The 18,008-nt window shown below is 41.7% G+C and overlaps 1 protein-coding gene across 1 annotated transcript; it reads right to left on the bottom strand.

The window, feature by feature from the left end:
* Positions 1-2,782: 2,782 nt before the first annotated feature.
* On the bottom strand, positions 2,783-18,005 carry cavin4b (caveolae associated protein 4b). Its single transcript, XM_071910221.2, has 2 exons — positions 17,424-18,005; positions 2,783-4,070 (listed from the first exon to the last, which is right to left on the bottom strand). The coding sequence occupies exons 1-2, from the start codon at positions 17,778-17,780 to the stop codon at positions 3,495-3,497; spliced, it is 933 nt and encodes a 310-aa protein (XP_071766322.2). The 5' UTR covers positions 17,781-18,005; the 3' UTR covers positions 2,783-3,494.
* Between the last annotated feature and the right edge of the window lie 3 nt (positions 18,006-18,008).

Below are 18,008 nucleotides of genomic sequence, written 5' to 3'. Positions count from 1 at the left end.
AGCAGCAGGAAGTGAAGCAGCAGGAAGTGAAGCAGCAGGAAGTGAAGCAGCAGGAAGTGAAGCAGCAGGAAGTGAAGCAGCAGCTCAGCAGATACTGAACATTTCTAACAGTTTCAACTGCAGAACTATAAACTATTTACTGGAAAAATAATAGGCAGAGGTCAATTATCAGAAGTCATTATTCATATAATTATATAATATAGTTAGTTGTTGAATTCTTAATCAATTTTACTTAATTTCTATTTTTTTATATAACTACATAACTTCATGGTTCTGTCTTGGAAACAACAGAAGAAAGTGGAGGAACTGACCAGCTGCCATTCAGCTCTTTCTCTGTTTTCACTATGATTAGAACACAATTTCATGCTTCTTTCAGGAAACTTCCTAAGAAATTAACAGTTCCCTTCTAGGAAATTATAAGGAAATTGTGAACCTGGAAAATAAAGCGTTACCAATTACTCTTTAATTATGACTCATTTAAAAAGTAATTACATTACTTGACTGAATTTTGTGGACTGTCTTTGTGCTCTTACATCCTGTGAACATTCAAAGTTGGAACGAGCGTTCAGCCGATAAGGTTTTTAAAGGCGAAACGAATGCCAATATTTTTGAATTGAAGCTGCTGATAGCTGATGTTTTGTGCTGATATTCAATATCTTAAACCATTTTTGAGCCAAAAAGTTCCAGAGGATTTTCTTCTTGTCAGGGTGGAAAAGCGTCTGAAACAGCATTTTATCTATCATGGGACACTAAAACTCTCCACTGAAACCAGACTAATGAAGCTTCTTTAAGCTCAGCAGCTCTTTATTCAATTTTTAATTTAATTACCAATATCAGACAGACATATCAGTCTAACCCTACTTTGAACTCCTGGTATCTGTAAAATCAGTTTCTAAATTTAAATCATTTGACTCCAACGTCGTCATCCAAAATCCAAATCCAAAATTCCCATTAAATCTGTTCAGGATTCGTCTCTGATCTTCTACAGTTGTCTTGATTAGAATAATGATTAGAAATGACTGTAGTGGTTCCTCTTTCCTCTAGTTGTGGTGTTTTGTAGCGATAGCTGTGAAGATTTAAGAATAAAGCACACAATCCGTATCTTGGTTATCTTGGTTATCTTTGTTTTCAGAGTCAGACTCCACTCAAGCTGTGAAGTAAATCTACGTTGTTTGCCTTTTTATTAAAGTTATTTTCAAAGAATACCAGCAGTGGAAAGTCATACAAAGATCCAGTAGAAATAGGAGAATAGAATGTGAATAACCTACGTGAATAAAAGTCTTAAAAACAGAGATATAACAGTCTGCCGTTCAGAGTAACCAGAACTGGAAAACTAGCTAACATGCTTAACAGCATCTGATCGACAGTAAGAAAAATAATGCACTTTTCTTTCTCATTTGAAATCACTTCTACTCTTCATGTCAAGCTTGTAATAAGATACAGTTTGACTATTTCTACAGATTGGTGTAACAAATATTCTCATGACACTGAAGTAAATAAAGAATTGAATCTTAGTCAAACCTTGTAATTCAATCGATTGTGATTAATAAAGAGGAGAGTTCATTAGAAATAAATATCTACATCTACTTTCATCAGAATCAGACAGTGATGTTAACGCCATGCAGAAACACAATGTGCAGCCTCTCTTTAGGTTCACAAATAATAAAAGTTCAATTTTATATTCTCAGTGTGACCCACAAACAGCTGCTGTCACTCTAATAAGGATTACAAACTACAGCCATGCAAAATCACTCGCTACGTCGCCACAAACAACTCCTAAAACTATTAAGAATAATGTAAAAATACTGTTTTGATGTCAGAACATTATAAGGTCTATTCCTACCAGCTGTTTTTACAGCAAAAAAATATTGTAGTTGGTGTAGTTGAGATATTTCATTCAGAGATTGTATTTCATGTTGTTCACTGTTGAGCAAAAACTTTGCAACTCCAGAAACGTCAAGTTTTCAGGAGCAAAGAAAATCACACTGACTTTTGACGGTGCATTTTTGACATTTTCCAATCGGGTTTTCAAAGAGTTTTATAACACCAAGAGGGCAGAGAATATTCTCCACCCATACAGAAACCATGTAACTTTACCCAGACTGCAGTTACGAGGTTTTCCACACGACAAGAGCGATGTTCTCTTGCTGAACTAAATGTATCTATGCCCGCTTTTCTGGATCAATTTCAGAAACCAGCTGATTGACTTTTGTTCAATTTCAAGAACGCTTTTCAACTCTCATTTTATGCTATCTCTAAAAAAAACTCATCTGTCATCCTCCTGTCACCCAGAAGTTTAACTAATTCCCCCCAAAATTAGGAATTATTTCTTGTTAAGGTGCATTCTTCAATTCACACCAGCCACTAGCCAAATGCTGCTAGGTGGCAGGGACCAAAGCCACAGATTTCAAGGTCCTATTCTATTTTTAATCTATTGACAGCTGGTATAATAGTAAAAGTGGCTGATGAGTTTCCACCAAACTAATGAGGCCAAAACAGCAGAAAACAAAACAGCAGTAGACAAAACAGTTTCCTGCCCTGATTTCTGCTCTTCAACCACAATGTTGTACCTGCGGAGGCCCTGAAAGGCAAGGTGGAAAAAAAATTGCAGCCAATTTCCAAGTTTATCTCGTTCTTCTCATTCTTGGACGAAGTGGTTCGGACGAGTTAATAAGTCCGGACGACTCAGTAACTCGTCCGAACAACTTCTTAAGTCGTCCGGACAAGATAAACGTTGGAAATTAGCCTTTCAGGGCTTCCATACGAACCTTTTGCCATTGGGAAGTTCATTTTTTGAAGTACATCCCCAGTTACAATACATACACTTTTGTACCTTTTCTCTGAGTGAACCAAATCATTTCACCTGTGCTGAGTGCAAAACTCTTGCTTTATTTCTCCAAACATTTTACAGAACCAAACATACCATAACCCCATTATACCTTCAATCCATCAGAGCAGCTCGAAACATCCCACATGTCAATCTCATCCAACATGCAAATCAAAGACAAGTGAACAGCAGTGATATAATGATGTGAAAAACCAAGTGGAGAGGAGAAGTTCTGATCATAGTTGCTCCTTACAGTCAGTTTGTTGGGTTTGAATTCTCCAAAGTCAATGTTTATTGTAAACAAACAAAAAAAAACAATATATATTCATACTATTCTAAATAAATGGTTGACAAATGTCCAGAACAAAGATAACTGCAGGTGAAAGAAGCGTGATGGTTTAGGGTCTCTGGGATCACTTTGGTTGTTGTTTCTTGATGTTTTGTCTGATTGGATCTGTAACCGGCCGGTTCTCTCTTCGTCTCATCCTGTCTAACAACCTTCAAATGATTAAAACAACAATAGAGGATCTGGGTAACTTCCGTTCTCGCAGCTCGGCCAGGTAGCAGCAACCCTAAAAACACACAACGCTCCCGCTCTCTCCTTGTGGTCTCAATAGTTCATGAAAATAAAATGGCCGGCCGTCGTTTCGTCCGTTGTGCCCGTGCTTTACGACAGCTGCTTCATGTCGTACATGGGCACCTCCGACTCCTCCGCCTTGCTGTCGTCGGCGGCCTCCGTGGCGACGTCCGGGCTGCCCTTGCGGCCCTTGGGCGGCGGGACGGGCGCGGCGCCCTCCGCGGCTCCCTCCGCTCCCTCCTGGCCCTCCGCCACTGTCCGCTCCTTCTTCAGGTTCAGCTTGGCGGGAACGCTCTTGGCGATGGACTCCTTCAGCCGTTCCCCGGACTGCTTCAGCCGCTCCCCGGACTGCCGGATCTTCTCGCGCCTCTCGGCCGTGACGATGCGCTCCCCCAGCTTGTTGACCTTGGTGCCCAGGTTCTCGCGGGTCTTGCTCATGTTCTGCTTGGAGAACGTGGCCTTGAAGCTCTCGATGCGCGTCAGGCCCGTCTTCTTCAGACGGGTCGCCGCCGAGGAGTCGGCCTCCTCCACCACCATGTACTCCTCGTCCGACTCCGGGGGGAGATCGAACTTGTCCGGTTCCACCTCGGCTCTGGAGCTGGTTCCACCGCCGCTGGGTTCTGCTGGCTCATTGCCAGCCGCAACGGCCTTCACCTCCTGGTCGCCCTGAGGGAGGAGAACACAGAACAGAGTGAGAACCTGAAGAGAACATTATCAGAATCACAGAGCGTTACAAGAACTGTATGATCAAACTCCAGCATTGGAATACCAACAGAACAACTGACGTGCTTTATGAGAACCTTGAATTACGAGAACAATGATCCTTGATAAGGGCCATCCAACATCAGAACTTGAGGCTTGTGCATGAGAAGAATAGAATATTATTAGAAACGTGGAATACTATGAGAACTTAACAGGAACCTTAGGACACTGCAAGGACCTTAAGACTCCACAAGAAACTTCGATTTTTTGTTAATTTAATAAGGACACTGCAAGGACCTTAAGACTCCACAAGAAACTTCGATTTTTTGTTAATTTAATAAAAACAATGTAAAGACTGTAGAACCGCATAATTTCAGGATGTTGTCGGAGTCCCAGGTCAGTCTCAAGTCTTGAGGCACAAGACAAGTCAAGTCCAAGTCATTAATGTCAAGTCTCAAGTCTAAATGTAGAACAGCAAGTCAAGTCTGAACAAATCAAGAGTCCAGTATCAATTTAATATCTTAAAGAAAACTAAATATCTAGGACTTTTCAATGCAATATGGTTTTAATAGGATAAAAACTTGGTAAGAGCATCATGAGTTTGATTTCTATAATCAGTTTCAACTTCAATAAATTCAATCATTCCATACAAATTCAGAAAACAGAATTTAAATTCAGTCGTCCGCTGGAACAAATCTCATCACTTTCAATCTAAGTCATTTACACAAACACAAGATCTCAAGTCAAGACTTTAGAAACCTTTTCAAGTCATCAAAGTACAAGTCAGAGTCAAGTTCCAAGTCAGCAGAACCCAAGTCAAGTCAAGTCAAAGTCATGTGACTCGAGTCCCCACCTCTTCAAGAATGAGAACCAATGAGAACCAAGCCACCTGTGGTCGTCCAGTATCTGTGAATAGATGATGAACACTGAGTTCAACAACTGAACCCTGTACTGAGTCTGTTTGATTATCACTTTCCTTCGATGTCTGTCACTCTGCTGCCTTAACATCCACGACTCGGCTCAGTTCGTCTCATCAACATGACACCGTGCGTCTCGGACGCCGGAATGCGTTGCACCGTCCAAACGCCCTCGCCAACCCACAACCCAGAGTGGAATTACAAACTCCTGCAGTGCTACAGATACATGGTCACTGTGTTGTGGATCAGAATTATGAATCCGCTTTTAATTAAATGAAAACGCAAAGCCAAATGTAATTCAGTTGTAACTATGGTATCAATAAAGTAAGAATAATTTGAGGTAAGAATAATTTCATGAGCTGTAGTGTTGGATATTCATCTCAGGATTACTAAAATATTACATAAAAACACAAAGCCACATGTTGAGTTCAGTGGGATTACTTTATTACAATATTACATGAGATGCACTTTATACATCAAGCTGCCATTTTTCCAAAAATATCTAATCCATATCAATAGCACCATTTAGACACATGTATGTGTTGTACCACATAAACTGTAAATTCTTTATTCTTTATGCAGATTATTTATGCTGTAATAACAGTACTGAGACTCAACATTATAATAATTGGTTCTCCAGAATACTCTGTGGTGAGATATTCTGAGATGTGTGTGAGATGTGTGGTGAGATGTTCTGAGATGTGGTGAGATGTGTAGTGAGATGTTCTGAGATGTGGTGAGATGTGACGAGGTGTGTGTGAGATATGAGATGTTCTGAGATTTGTGTGAGATGTTCTGAGATGTGTGTGAGGTGTGCTGAGATGTGTGTGAGATGTGTGTGAGATGTTCTGAGATGTGTGTGAGGTGTGATGAGATGTGGTGAGATGTGTGTGAGGTGTGGTGAGATGTGGTGAGATGTTCTGAGATGTGTGTGAGATGTTCTGAGATGTGGTGAGATGTGTGTGAGATGTGGTGAGATGTGTGTGAGATGTGGTGAGATGTGTGTGAGATGTGGTGAGATGTGAGATGTGTGTGAGATGTGTGTGAGGTGTGATGAGGTGTGTGTGAGATGTGAGATGTTCTGAGATTTGTGTGAGATGTGGTGAGATGTGTGTGAGATGTGGTGAAATGTGTGTGAGATGTGGTGAAATGTGGTGAGATGTGTGTGAGATGTGGTGAAATGTGTGTGAGATGTGGTGAGATGTGTGTGAGATGTGGTGAGATGTGTGTGAGATGTGGTGAGATGTGGTGAAATGTGGTGAGATGTGTGTGAGATGTGGTGAGATGTGGTGAGATGTGTGTGAGATGTGGTGAGATGTGGTGAGATGTGTGAGATGTGGTGAGATGTGGTGAGATGTGTGTGAGATGTGGTGAGATGTGTGTGAGATGTGGTGAAATGTGGTGAGATGTGGTGAGATGTGTGTGAGATGTGTGTGAGATGTGGTGAGATGTGTGTGAGATGTGGTGAGATGTGGTGAGATGTGGTGAGATGTGGTGAGATGTGTGTGAGATGTGGTGAGATGTGTGTGAGATGTGTGTGAGATGTGTGTGAGATGTGGTGAGATGTGTGAGATGTGGTGAGATGTGTGTGAGATGTGGTGAGATGTGGTGAAATGTTTGTGAGATGTGGTGAGATGTGTGTGAGATGTGGTGAGATGTGTGTGAGATGTGGTGAGATGTGGTGAGATGTGTGTGAGATGTGTGTGAGATGTTCTGAGATGTGGTGAGATGTGGTGAGATGTGGTGAGATGTGTGTGAGATGTGGTGAGATGTGGTGAGATGTGTGTGAGATGTGGTGAGATGTGTGTGAGATGTGGTGAGATGTGGTGAGATGTGGTGAGATGTGTGTGAGATGTTCTGAGATGTGGTGAGATGTGTGTGAGATGTTCTGAGATGTGGTGAGATGTGTGTGAGATGTGGTGAGATGTGGTGAGATGTGGTGAGATGTGGTGAGATGTGGTGAGATGTGTGTGAGATGTGTGTGAGATGTGGTGAGATGTGGTGAGATGTGTGTGAGATGTGGTGAGATGTGGTGAGATGTGTGTGAGATGTGGTGAGATGTGTGTGAGATGTGGTGAGATGTGGTGAGATGTGTGTGAGATGTGGTGACGTGTGTGAGATGTGGTGAGATATGTGTGAGATGTGGTGAGATGTGGTGAGATGTGTGTGAGATGTGGTGAGATGTGGTGAGATGTGTGTGAGTCCCGTCACACGCCTCAGGTCTTCTCCTGCTGGACTCGGTGTTTCCACTCCGCCTCCCTCACTGCTCCTTTCAAAAGATGTTAGATAGAAGAAAAACACCGGGTCTTAAAACCGATCATCTACACTTTCGATGCCACATATCTCTGCCTGACATCTGACATCTAACATGCATCTATTTACATGTTGGAAAGTAATACATACAGTATGTGTTGGCCCAAACTAGGATGTGTTGAAATGACCCATCTGTTTTAAGAGTGCACAGTATAGGAGTTTTACACAAGAGTTTATTTATGACACAGGACTTAATGCTCAACACCATTTTAGACACTTGAGACACTTGAAATAGTTTTATATTTTTATCTTCATGGTTTTATTTATGTTGCCTTATTATCGTCCCATCTTATCTTATCTTATCCTGTCTCATCTCATCTCATCGACACAATATCACTGTTGGACTCCTGTTGAACTCGCTCCGGATTCACAAAACATTTTGATTTGAGTTTGATGCAGCGAGCTGGAAACTGTAAAACTGTATACTGATGATCTGCTGCTCTCATTCGCTGCAATGAACAACTTATACTTTACAAAGATTCACCAACATCCCAGTAAACATCTACAGCTTCTACATATACATTATATACATATACATATACAGTACATATACATATACATTAATTGTAATTGCTGGAATTCCTATTTTTTTTCCTGTATTTGTCCAATAACTCGACCATACATTGATAACTTTTTGTCCATTTTTGCATATAGACAGTCCCGGTCAACCGCTACTGGGAAACAAAAAATGGCACAGATTGGCCCGTAGGGGGCGCTGTAATAAGTCTCAGGCTCAGCCCCGACGTCCCATTAGTCGTAGACTTGGGAAACTTGGTACAGATATGCATCCGATCATGATGAACAATTTTGCCTCTAAGATCCATAAAGTCTGCATAAAAAATCTTTACACCATTTTGGATTTTTTGGAAAACCTTCAAAAAGTTTGAAAGTAGCTAAGGAATCGGTCAAAAAGTTGCAGAGTTATTGACCAATACAGTGGAACCTGTTCCCTTGCTGCCATGCAGCTGTATTTTGATTTGAATTACGGCCCATCAGCCCCACAAATGTTGCAGAAGTTGAGGAATGCAACTGAACATTTTCCCAAATCTTTCGATTTTAAAAATAATTATTCTTTCATGTGAGTTCATTACTCTGTTGTATATCATTACTACGCATCATTATTGGATTTTACTTCAGTCCAGCACCTACAGATGGTGTTCATATGTTTTTAAACTTCACTTGAGAGAAATGAGACCCTCAATAACATGAAACAGTGAAACAGTGAGTCTTATTTCAATGCCAGCAATCCCTTGTCTTTATAGGTGTTAGTTGTTCATAATATTGGATATCTCACTTTGGAAATGAAGCTGTTTCAATTCAGTCACTGGTTGCACTGATGAAAGTGTGTTACCTAGAAGTCTAGCTGTGAACTCCGGGCCTTGATCCTGACTCTATAAATACCCAGCAGCACCTGTTTCTGCGGCTCAGCGCTCGCTGCAGGGAGCTAAACATATCACCGACCCGCACATAGCTGCAGGAAGGCTTCTCCAGCAAGGAAGAGGCAAGCTGGATCACTTTCACTGTACAGTTTAGGCAACGTCATCGCATGCTTGAGCTCGTCATTGAAATATTCAGTAAAGCTCAATATGAAATAGAGTGAAAATACCGAGCCTGAAGCAGCGCAGATGTGAAGATCTAAACCGGAGAGCAGAGGTGGAAAATAACTAAGTACATTTACTCAAGTAGTACAATTATGAGTGAAATCTTGTACTGTTTCCACTACATTTATCTGACGGCTGGAGTTGTTACTTTGCAGAATAAGGTTTTACACACAAAACATACGATAAGCTCATAAAATATGTTGCATTGTAAATATTGATAGCAGCGCAGTGATCTGCCATATTCTGACTGGTTTCAACATACTGAAAGTTTACTTCAGTTTGCAAATAATTTTCTGTCTAGTTTAACTTTAGGTTCCCAAATATTGTGTAGTTGAAATTACATCATCATTAATTACAGACAGGTCTTTTAATAGACTTCAACTGCATCGACTCAGGTAACAGTGGGGAGAGTGAAATTCCTATATTTTACTGTCCTAACTTCAAATGAGTGTAGTGAAATTAATCTAAACCTCCTCAGGGCCCCTGGAGGTCCCCAGACCACACTTTGGGAACCACTGAGCTAGGAAGCCAGGAAAATAGAGGCAAGATTACTTTCAATTAATTTAAAATGTACAGAAACTAATGAGTGCCATTCATTCTCAGTTCCTTCATTTGAGAAATTTCATAATTTGAAGAAAACCTACTTCGTCCATTGAAAGGCTTGACTGGACTTTCCTGCTAGCTAGCTAGCTAGCTAGCTTGGTTGTAGCATACCAATGACATGGAGCATACCAGGATCTTTGATTACAGGCATCATAGACTCTATATGACACCTGATACGAAGCCTGACATTTCCAAAGCTTTGACTGTATGCATTACAGTCATAACTGAGCTAAAGGCAGCAGGGTGTTAGCACGCTACAGCGCCGCATCAGCTGAGTCTGCTAACAAGCTGAGAGGAAGAAACAGTCAGAAGTCAAAGCTTGGGTGGTCGACTGCAAATCTGCTCAGTCAACTTCCAAACTGATCAGCTAATCACATGCAGGTTTGGTGTTTGACATGTTATTTATGTGTTGAGTGAGTTTCACCACCCTTTGGCCCTTAAAACCCATTAAAAAGGATTACGGTTAGTTTGTTAAACTTCAAAGATACATTCTTGTCTTCATTCCTGAAAAACTTTTTTCCACATATAGTATGAAGCATCTGAGGAGAGCTGACCAGAGACCAGTCTGCAGTTTCCTTCATCAGGAAGTATAAATAGCCATTTGCCCTAACTGGTGACCCTAAATCAGTCTATTCCTATTATTGTAACGGTTATGCACACAGGTTAGCTAACTAGCTTACCTAGCTAGCTGTAGGCTAGTACGGCTAGTTTTGAACTTGCATGGTCAGCTAGGCTAACTAGCTAACCTAGATAACTTGCTGCATAATATTAGCATCCTCCTCCCTTAGCCTTTGTCAATGGGCTCCAGTCTAACTTTATTGTGGTTCTTTGGCTCCGCCCACTCAGGTTTAACTCAACCAATCAGATTATTTCTGCCTCCAGAGCAGCTCTGCCTCTGAGAAATGTTTGTTGAACGAAAACTACAATTTGTCCAAGATGAATTCCTGTATATTTAGACTAAACTGATCAACTCATCAAAAATGTACTTAGAAGGATTTACAGAATATGAACAGTTCAGTTTATGGTTTCTCAGTCTCAGATGTGAGTCTCTGTCATGGCAGCATGGATCTCCTGTCAGGATGAGACAGATGATCCCAGCCAATCAGGACTGACGCTGCAACATGTTCAGTCTTTCCTCTCTAACTCTCTGTCTCTCTTGTGGGCTGAACGCCACAAAATCTCTCTCTGCACGTGTCATACCTCCAATTCTTTCAGTTATTTTAAGACACTGCTGCTCTATTAAACAGTACGCAGGGAAAAGTGGAAGGGGCAAAGGTCACGAGCCAGTTTGAACCTGTGACATCATGAGTACTGACCCTGCTGAGCCTCCATACCTTCAGCCCTGACCGCCTGTGAGAACATTACCCACATCTCCCTTCTAACTGGGCCGCCGCTCTTCTTTAACGCACTGAGAGACGAGAATACAAACACACACTCCGGCCTGTTAGCAGCTAACAAAATGACTTCTTCCCTCGTCCAGCAGGTTGTAATGAGAGAGAGCAGATCTATATTAGGAGATGTGGAGGCTGAGACTCAGAATAGCCTCCTGTCAGCTCAGCTGGCTCGCTCACTTACAGTACAGAAACCATGGAGCTTCAGATATACTGCACAGACCAGAGGGGTGACCAAGTCAGCTTCACTCCAGTCCTAAATCAGTCTCAAGTCTTGAGGCACAAGTCTCAAGTCAAGTCCCAAGTTTAACTGTAGATTACCAAGTCAAGTCCATGTCATTAATGTCAAGTCTCAAGTCTAAATGTAGAACAGCAAGTCAAGTCAGAACAAATCAAGAGTCCAGTATCAATTTAATATCTTAAAGAAAACTAAATATCTAGGACTTTTCAATGCAATATGGTTTTAATAGGATAAAAACTTGGTAAGAGCATCATGAGTTTGATTTCTATAATCAGTTTCAACTTCAATAAATTCAATCATTCCATACAAATTCAGAAAACAGAATTTAAATTCAGTCGTCCGCTGGAACAAATCTCATCACTTTCAATCTAAGTCATTTACACAAACACAAGATCTCAAGTCAAGACTTTAGAAACCTTTTCAAGGTACAAGTCAGAGTCAAGTCCCAAGTCACCAGAACCCAAGTCAAGTCAAGTCTCAAGTCTTCTCTTCATGCAGCAAGTCAAGTCTCAAGCAATTAAACCTGTGACTCGAGTCCAAGTCATGTGACTCGAGTCCCCACGTCAGTGCTAGACATGGGGACAAAAACGAAGGAGTTCCAAGGCACTTTTTGAGCAAAAATGTAAAAAGCCTTTATGTCACGGCTGCTTCAAAAAGAACACATTTAAAACTCCAACATGTTTCAGAAGGCCAAAACTACATAAAGAAGAACTAGAACTAAATAAAGGCTGTTTAAATGTCTTTGAGTTCCTTCATTTTTTTTTTCAATAATCCCAAACCAAAGCATATCTGCAACTTTTGCCTCCACTCACAGAAACCCAGTAGAAGCAGTTTCTGTCTTCTGTGTATTCCCATTCAAATAATTAATAGAATTATTTGTGAGTGGTTACTGTGTTACCAGGGTAAAAGCATCATTTGGCTGAAAATTGTACTCAAATTACCCACAAATTAGACAGTTGTTAAAATAAATCAACTTATTTTAACTTATAAGTGAAAATATATCATATAAATATTTCTCTCTCTCTAACTCCACAGTGGTCCAGCCTCTATCAGTTCATAAATCTTCTCCTCTGTCTGTTCTGAACAGGCGGAGTCTGGTCGCTCTTTCCTGCCGCACAGGAAGTGATGCGTTTTACGTTTCCGGTTTGTTTGGAATCAACAGCAGAAGAAGAACTGGGTAGTTAGCATGAGCAGCGATAGCCACCATGGCTGAACAGAGAGAAGAGAAGAGAAACTCAAACTGCATCAACAGAAAATCCAAGCTCCGCCCACACTGTTTGATTGACAGGTGATCTGTGGGAAGAGCAGTGCAGAAACACCACAGTGAGGCTGAGGGACGAAGATGGAGACCGAAGAAAAAACACTAGGAACTCGAGGATTACCGCTTTAAGTTTAAAGGTGATAACAGGTTTGTTGGTCAGTGTTTTGCGTCCTGAGCTCTTCTCAACATGTGACCTCACTTTCTACTGATGCTAGTTCATGTGGAAACTGCTAGTGCATGTGTCAGACTCCAGAGTACAGCAGCTTTACCGCACCCCATAGAGGAATCCCAGCAATTAGTCTGTCCCAACCCCATTCACAAACACAGTGTGACTCCAGGGCTGTATCCTGACTGGATTTATTCTGTGAACTGCATCACTGACGGTGTTTGGAAGGAATTACAGCTTCCTACATGCATCACATCTACTACTGCTCAGCTCAGCCACTGTCTGGTTGATGAAACTAATTAAAGTCTTCAGTCGTCTGCATGGAAGTCAAATTTATTTAGTGAAAGTACCCAGCAATTATTTGACAGACGGCGATGTGCAGGAGGAGGCCAAGTCCGAGCCCTATGTGACAATATTCACAACAAATATTCACAATATAAGAGCTTTTAAAACTATTATCATATGTTTAGTTCTTGATTTCACAAAATGATGCACCTAGCAGCTAAGACATCATCTTAAATGTCATTTTAGTGCTGTAATTATACAGGTTTTCTGTGTTGGTATCGACATGTATTCATCGTCACAGTGTTTGCCGGGTTGTTATGAGGTTTCCCACTGAGGACTAGACGTGATTTCAACGTCATTTCTCTGCTTTGGCTCTCAAATCACCCAGGATCTGTCTGGCTGTGTATAGACCAGTTTTACACCAAGCAGTAAATACATTATTACATATTTAAACAATGCAGAAACAGCTGTAAATATCAAACATATGCACCAGAGAAGTCCATATGTACAAGATAATGCTTTATTTTTATTATTTACCCCAGAAGACGCAGTCTAAGACCCTGTGGAGCCTCATTTTAGTCTAGAACCATTTAGACTCTTTTAAACAGATAATCAATGTGGGTATCTTCTCAAAATGGCCGCCAGTCCTCAGCGATGGCTGCCTAACTAGACAGACGACAGACAGACGACAGACAGACGACAGACAGACAGACAGACAGTTACAGCAGACAGACAGTCGCTCCCTGCTGCATCATGCTAATCTCCTTCACTATGCCAAGATGGCCGCCAGAATGTGGGTATTGCTGCAGAGACGAGCGTTGTTTCCTGTGCGGATGGTGCAACTTACCCCAGCCTGGGGTAAACTGAGCCAAGCGACCTCTCTCTTTTTTTAAGAAGTTGTATTTTCATTCTTCTTTCGTTCAGCTGCATTCTGAACAGCCTGAAGTATGGGAGGAAGCATTGTTTTAGTTCTGTCTAATTCTGTCTCATTTTTCCTTTCCAAGATAACATTTTGAGTAAAAACTGGCTCATCTTACCCCGCCCCGCCCCTACCCTGCTCTCCCTGTTGTTTAAGAAACGGTTTATGGCAGCAGTCTGAAGTATAATATTGAGAAAAGTCAAAGAGAGTGTAAATGGATCTTCTAACACTACACCCTGCAGGCCTAAATGAAGAAATGCTTTTAAATTTCTTGTAAATTATTTCTTGTAATAGATTTTTTTCTGGATATTAATTTGTACAACAATGTTGACTTGTTATTGCTTTCTATTTTCATGTAGTAGAGTTAGATCTTAATCTTAGTCATCTGTATATTTGCCCTATAAATGCATAGTCATTATCCATGAGCCTAGTCTCTGATTGGCTGCTGCTCCTTGATCAGTGCAATAGCTAATTACTCTATATATTACAGGTGTGTACTCCTTTCTGTTTGAGAACTGAAGATGGTGTAAACTCAAACGTTTTCTTTTGTTGGTACACCCTTTGTTATTCTATCACATATTTTGCAGTAAATAAACAACTGATGAAGCTTTAACATGAAAAACCAATAGGCTGCAGTTGCCTTCGTCAGAGTTGCAGCCAAAAGATCGTTCTCGAACGCTGAATGTTTTAATGTTTGGATGGGAAAGCCCAGTCTATGTGCTGCAGATCTGTGGCGTAACCTTTCAGCAGACTGACGTTTATCCAGAGCGAAAATAACCAGGTCACCGCCAAGCTAGCAGCTGCTGACTGTGAAGGCCAAAGAAGTAAAATGAAGCCTGCAGAGAGAGAGTGTGTGTGTGTGTGTGTGTGTGTGTGTGTGTGTGTGTGTGTGTGTGTGCAGAGGGGGGCTTGTTGCTATTTTCCGCCCCTCGTAACGAACTGAGAGCTAAGACATCAGTCCAGCTAAATCTGTGCTGGTTGTGAATCCAGTTAATCCGCCGCTGTTTTCAACCAGAAATCAGAGATGTGAATCAGTGAAGTCCTGACACCTCACATAACCTGAGAGCCACAAGTGTCTCCTGATGGGTCCCAACATTCACAGATAATTACAGACGTAAAATTCAATATATTCTGGTGTGGTCTGTTGTGTCAGGAACATGAATGGTGATATCAGCTCCATGTTATTCTGCTGTCAGGAACATGAATGGTGATATCAGCTCCATGTTATTCTGCTGTCAGGAACATGAATGGTGATATCAGCTCCATGTTATTCTGCTGTCAGGAACATGAATGGTGATATCAGCTCCATGTTATTCTGCTGTAGTAATCACTAATGAGACTCTTGACCATCACAGTTTCACAAGCTCTCCATCCAAATTATATTATTGTCACTTTGTAACGACATTTTTAAATTGTTGTTTACATTCTAGCAGCCAATGGCATCGCTAGAAAGATTTGAGTCTCAGAAATAAACAGAATTCTGCACAGTCAGACTTTGTTGTCACTGAACTTTTATTGATCACATCGTATCCTGGCTGTATTGATCCTGAACCTCAGATCACGAAGAACATGGTATTGTGAAATAAGTAGATCATCCCATCCTTAATGAATACACAGTAGATCTTCCCTATTTTAATAAAAGTGGTGACAGTATCAATAGTGTGAATCTCAGTGCGTAGAGACGGCCAAACAAAACACACAGCAGGTTGGTTGTTGTTTCTGAAGGCAGCTTGAGGTTCATGCAGCAAAATGTGAAATCCTGCAGCCAACGGTTCTACAGTCCAGTCTGTCAGTCTGTAGTCTAGAGACAAGTTTGGTCCTTTCAGAAGACAGATGTGACCAATCTAGAGGAAAATCCTGAAACTCATTTTGGCTCAAATGGGACCGGACTATTTCCTGGGTTTGGACAGAGGGAGCAAAGCTGGTGTAGCAGCGCTCCTTCAGTGTTTCAAAATGTGCAGCTACTGAGCTGAAGTCCACGCAAATGCATCAAGTCTGATGCAAATAAATCTCCAGAGAGCAGGAACTCCATTAAGATCATTTAGTGAAAAACAAACTAAGAGATCAACAAGATTCATCAGTTGGCAAATCAAAAGACTGTGTTGCTCCATGGACTTTCTCACTCCAGCTGAGTCTAATGACAGAGACGTCAAGGCTAACGCAGCATTTCAACTACTTGGAATCTATTATATATAAGTAACTATAGAAAAATGTAATGTTCTATAATAATGAACAAATATGACTATAGTACAAATTAACTATTCAATATCACTAGTATTTCAAATAACACTTTTTTCTTTATTTCAAATATACAAATCACAAAATATATCTCAAAATATATTTTCTTTTAGAATGACTTCTACAGTTCTGTTTTATTTGACGGGAACTGGCTGCAGGTCATCGACTCGTTCTGGTCCCGTCCGACTCTAAACCAGCCGCTCAGACACAGTCATGATCTGTCCGGTTCAGACACATTCAGCCGGCCCCAAGTCCTTTTTAGCACCAGTTCACCTTTCTGTTGAAAGCGGCTACCAGGAACTGATAATTAGCTGCTCCGCTAGTCCTCATCTGAACCTTTTCTGTCAAAGGTGAGCCATGTGGCCTCCAACTTCTATTGTAGTCTGATGATGCTATTCAACACATATAGTCCAGTCTGTCCTCCAGTCACATTCTGCAATGGCTCTTCAAACTAGGGGTCGGGACCCAAAAATAGGCTGTGCACCTTTTTCCTCGGGCCTTGTTAATAGTGCTAGCATGTTTTAATGAAGCAGGGTCCCAATTTACTCCTGTTGGATCCTGAAAAAGTTGAAGTAACCTCAGCTTTGACCTCTTCTTCCCTGCCGGCCCCGACACTGGCTCCATCATTACAAACGCAGGCTACAGGGCCAAGCTTTGTTCAAACCCACAGAACTTTATTTTAAATTCTAGTCAAGATAACAAGTTTTCCAAAGACACCAAATATGTCATGCTGAATTACAGGGAAACATGTATATAATGATGCACAAACATCTAGATTTTTTCCATTTGATGTAATGGTGCAGCCATAAAAACATGGCGTCTTGTATTTGAATATTTCATTCAATATCAGCAGCTAGAGCTTCAAGAAAGAGTTGGAACAGCAGATACAGAATATGGATGTGACGTTGTTGTACAGTTAGGAAACTTTTTTTTCTTACTTTGAAGCTGCTTAAGGGGAAATTTAAGGGTAAAGTCAGCTAAAGTCAGGGTACAAGGGGTTAAGTTCATATAGTCGTACAGCCTGAGTTCGCCTGACTCTCTTCACCCTAAAAACAGAAAATGCTCAATATAGCGCCATAAAGATTGTTCCTCTGCCCTAATAATAGGGGAACCTTTTTAGAACTCTCTTCTTTTTGATGATAGATAGATAGATAGATAGATAGATAGATAGATAGATAGATAGATAGATAGATACTTTATTAATCCCCAATGGGTAATTGGGAAAATCAGTTTTCACAGATCTTAAAAGGACCTTTTTCACGAGTCCTAAAGATCTACATAGCATCAAAAGGAGACCAAAAACAGTTTTACTCGGCACCAAAACAGATTCACCTGCCAACACCGCCAGAGAACCAAACACATATTTTCGGTGTGACCCTTACCTGGTAGATGACGACCCTGAACTTGTTCTTGGCCAGCAGGTCGGCCTGCGTGGCCTCCACCTTCTTCACCCGGACGTTCTGGTTCTCCACCCGCACCCGGACGTCTTTGATGTGGCAGCTGACCTTGCGCGTCTTCTCCAGCAGCCGGTCGACGGTGGAGCTGGTGGCGGCGTGGTCGCTGGTCAGCTTGCTGACGTCGGCCTGGATGGTCTTCACCGTGTTCTCCAGCTCCAGCTGACGCTCCTCCATGCGCTGCTGCGTGGCCTGGACGCCGTCCATGATGCCCGCCACGCGCTCCAGCAGCGCCATGATGCTTCCGGAGTCCTCCCCGCCGCCGCCGCCCGCTTTCTCCGTCATGTCGGCTGGTCGGTTTGTCTGTCGGTCTTGTTGACTGGTCTGGTAGGGTTAGGGTTCGGGACTCAACCCAGAACCAAATGGTGATCCAAAAGGGGAGGAAAGACGAGGGTGGAGGAAGAGAGGAAAGGAGTTCTAGAAATGTCCGTTTGGAAGGAACCGAGGGTGAAACGTTGGAGGTTTGGAGGAAGAGAGTAGATCAGAGGCTGAGGAGAAGGTAGGAGGAAGAGG

The sequence above is a fragment of the Centroberyx gerrardi genome, chromosome 22, assembly GCF_048128805.1.
Source record: "Centroberyx gerrardi isolate f3 chromosome 22, fCenGer3.hap1.cur.20231027, whole genome shotgun sequence".
NCBI classification, from domain to species: Eukaryota; Metazoa; Chordata; class Actinopteri; order Beryciformes; family Berycidae; genus Centroberyx; species Centroberyx gerrardi.
This window is presented reverse-complemented; position numbering and strand designations above follow the sequence as displayed.

Coding starts and splice junctions, on each gene's coding strand:
- cavin4b (XM_071910221.2), bottom strand. CDS start 17,780: ATGACGGAGAAAGCGGGCGGCGGCGGCGGGGAGGACTCCGGAAGCATC. Junction 4,071..17,423: donor TCAGGGTCGTCATCTACCAG/GTAAGGGTCACA, acceptor CTCCTCCCTCAG/GGCGACCAGGAGGTGAAGGC.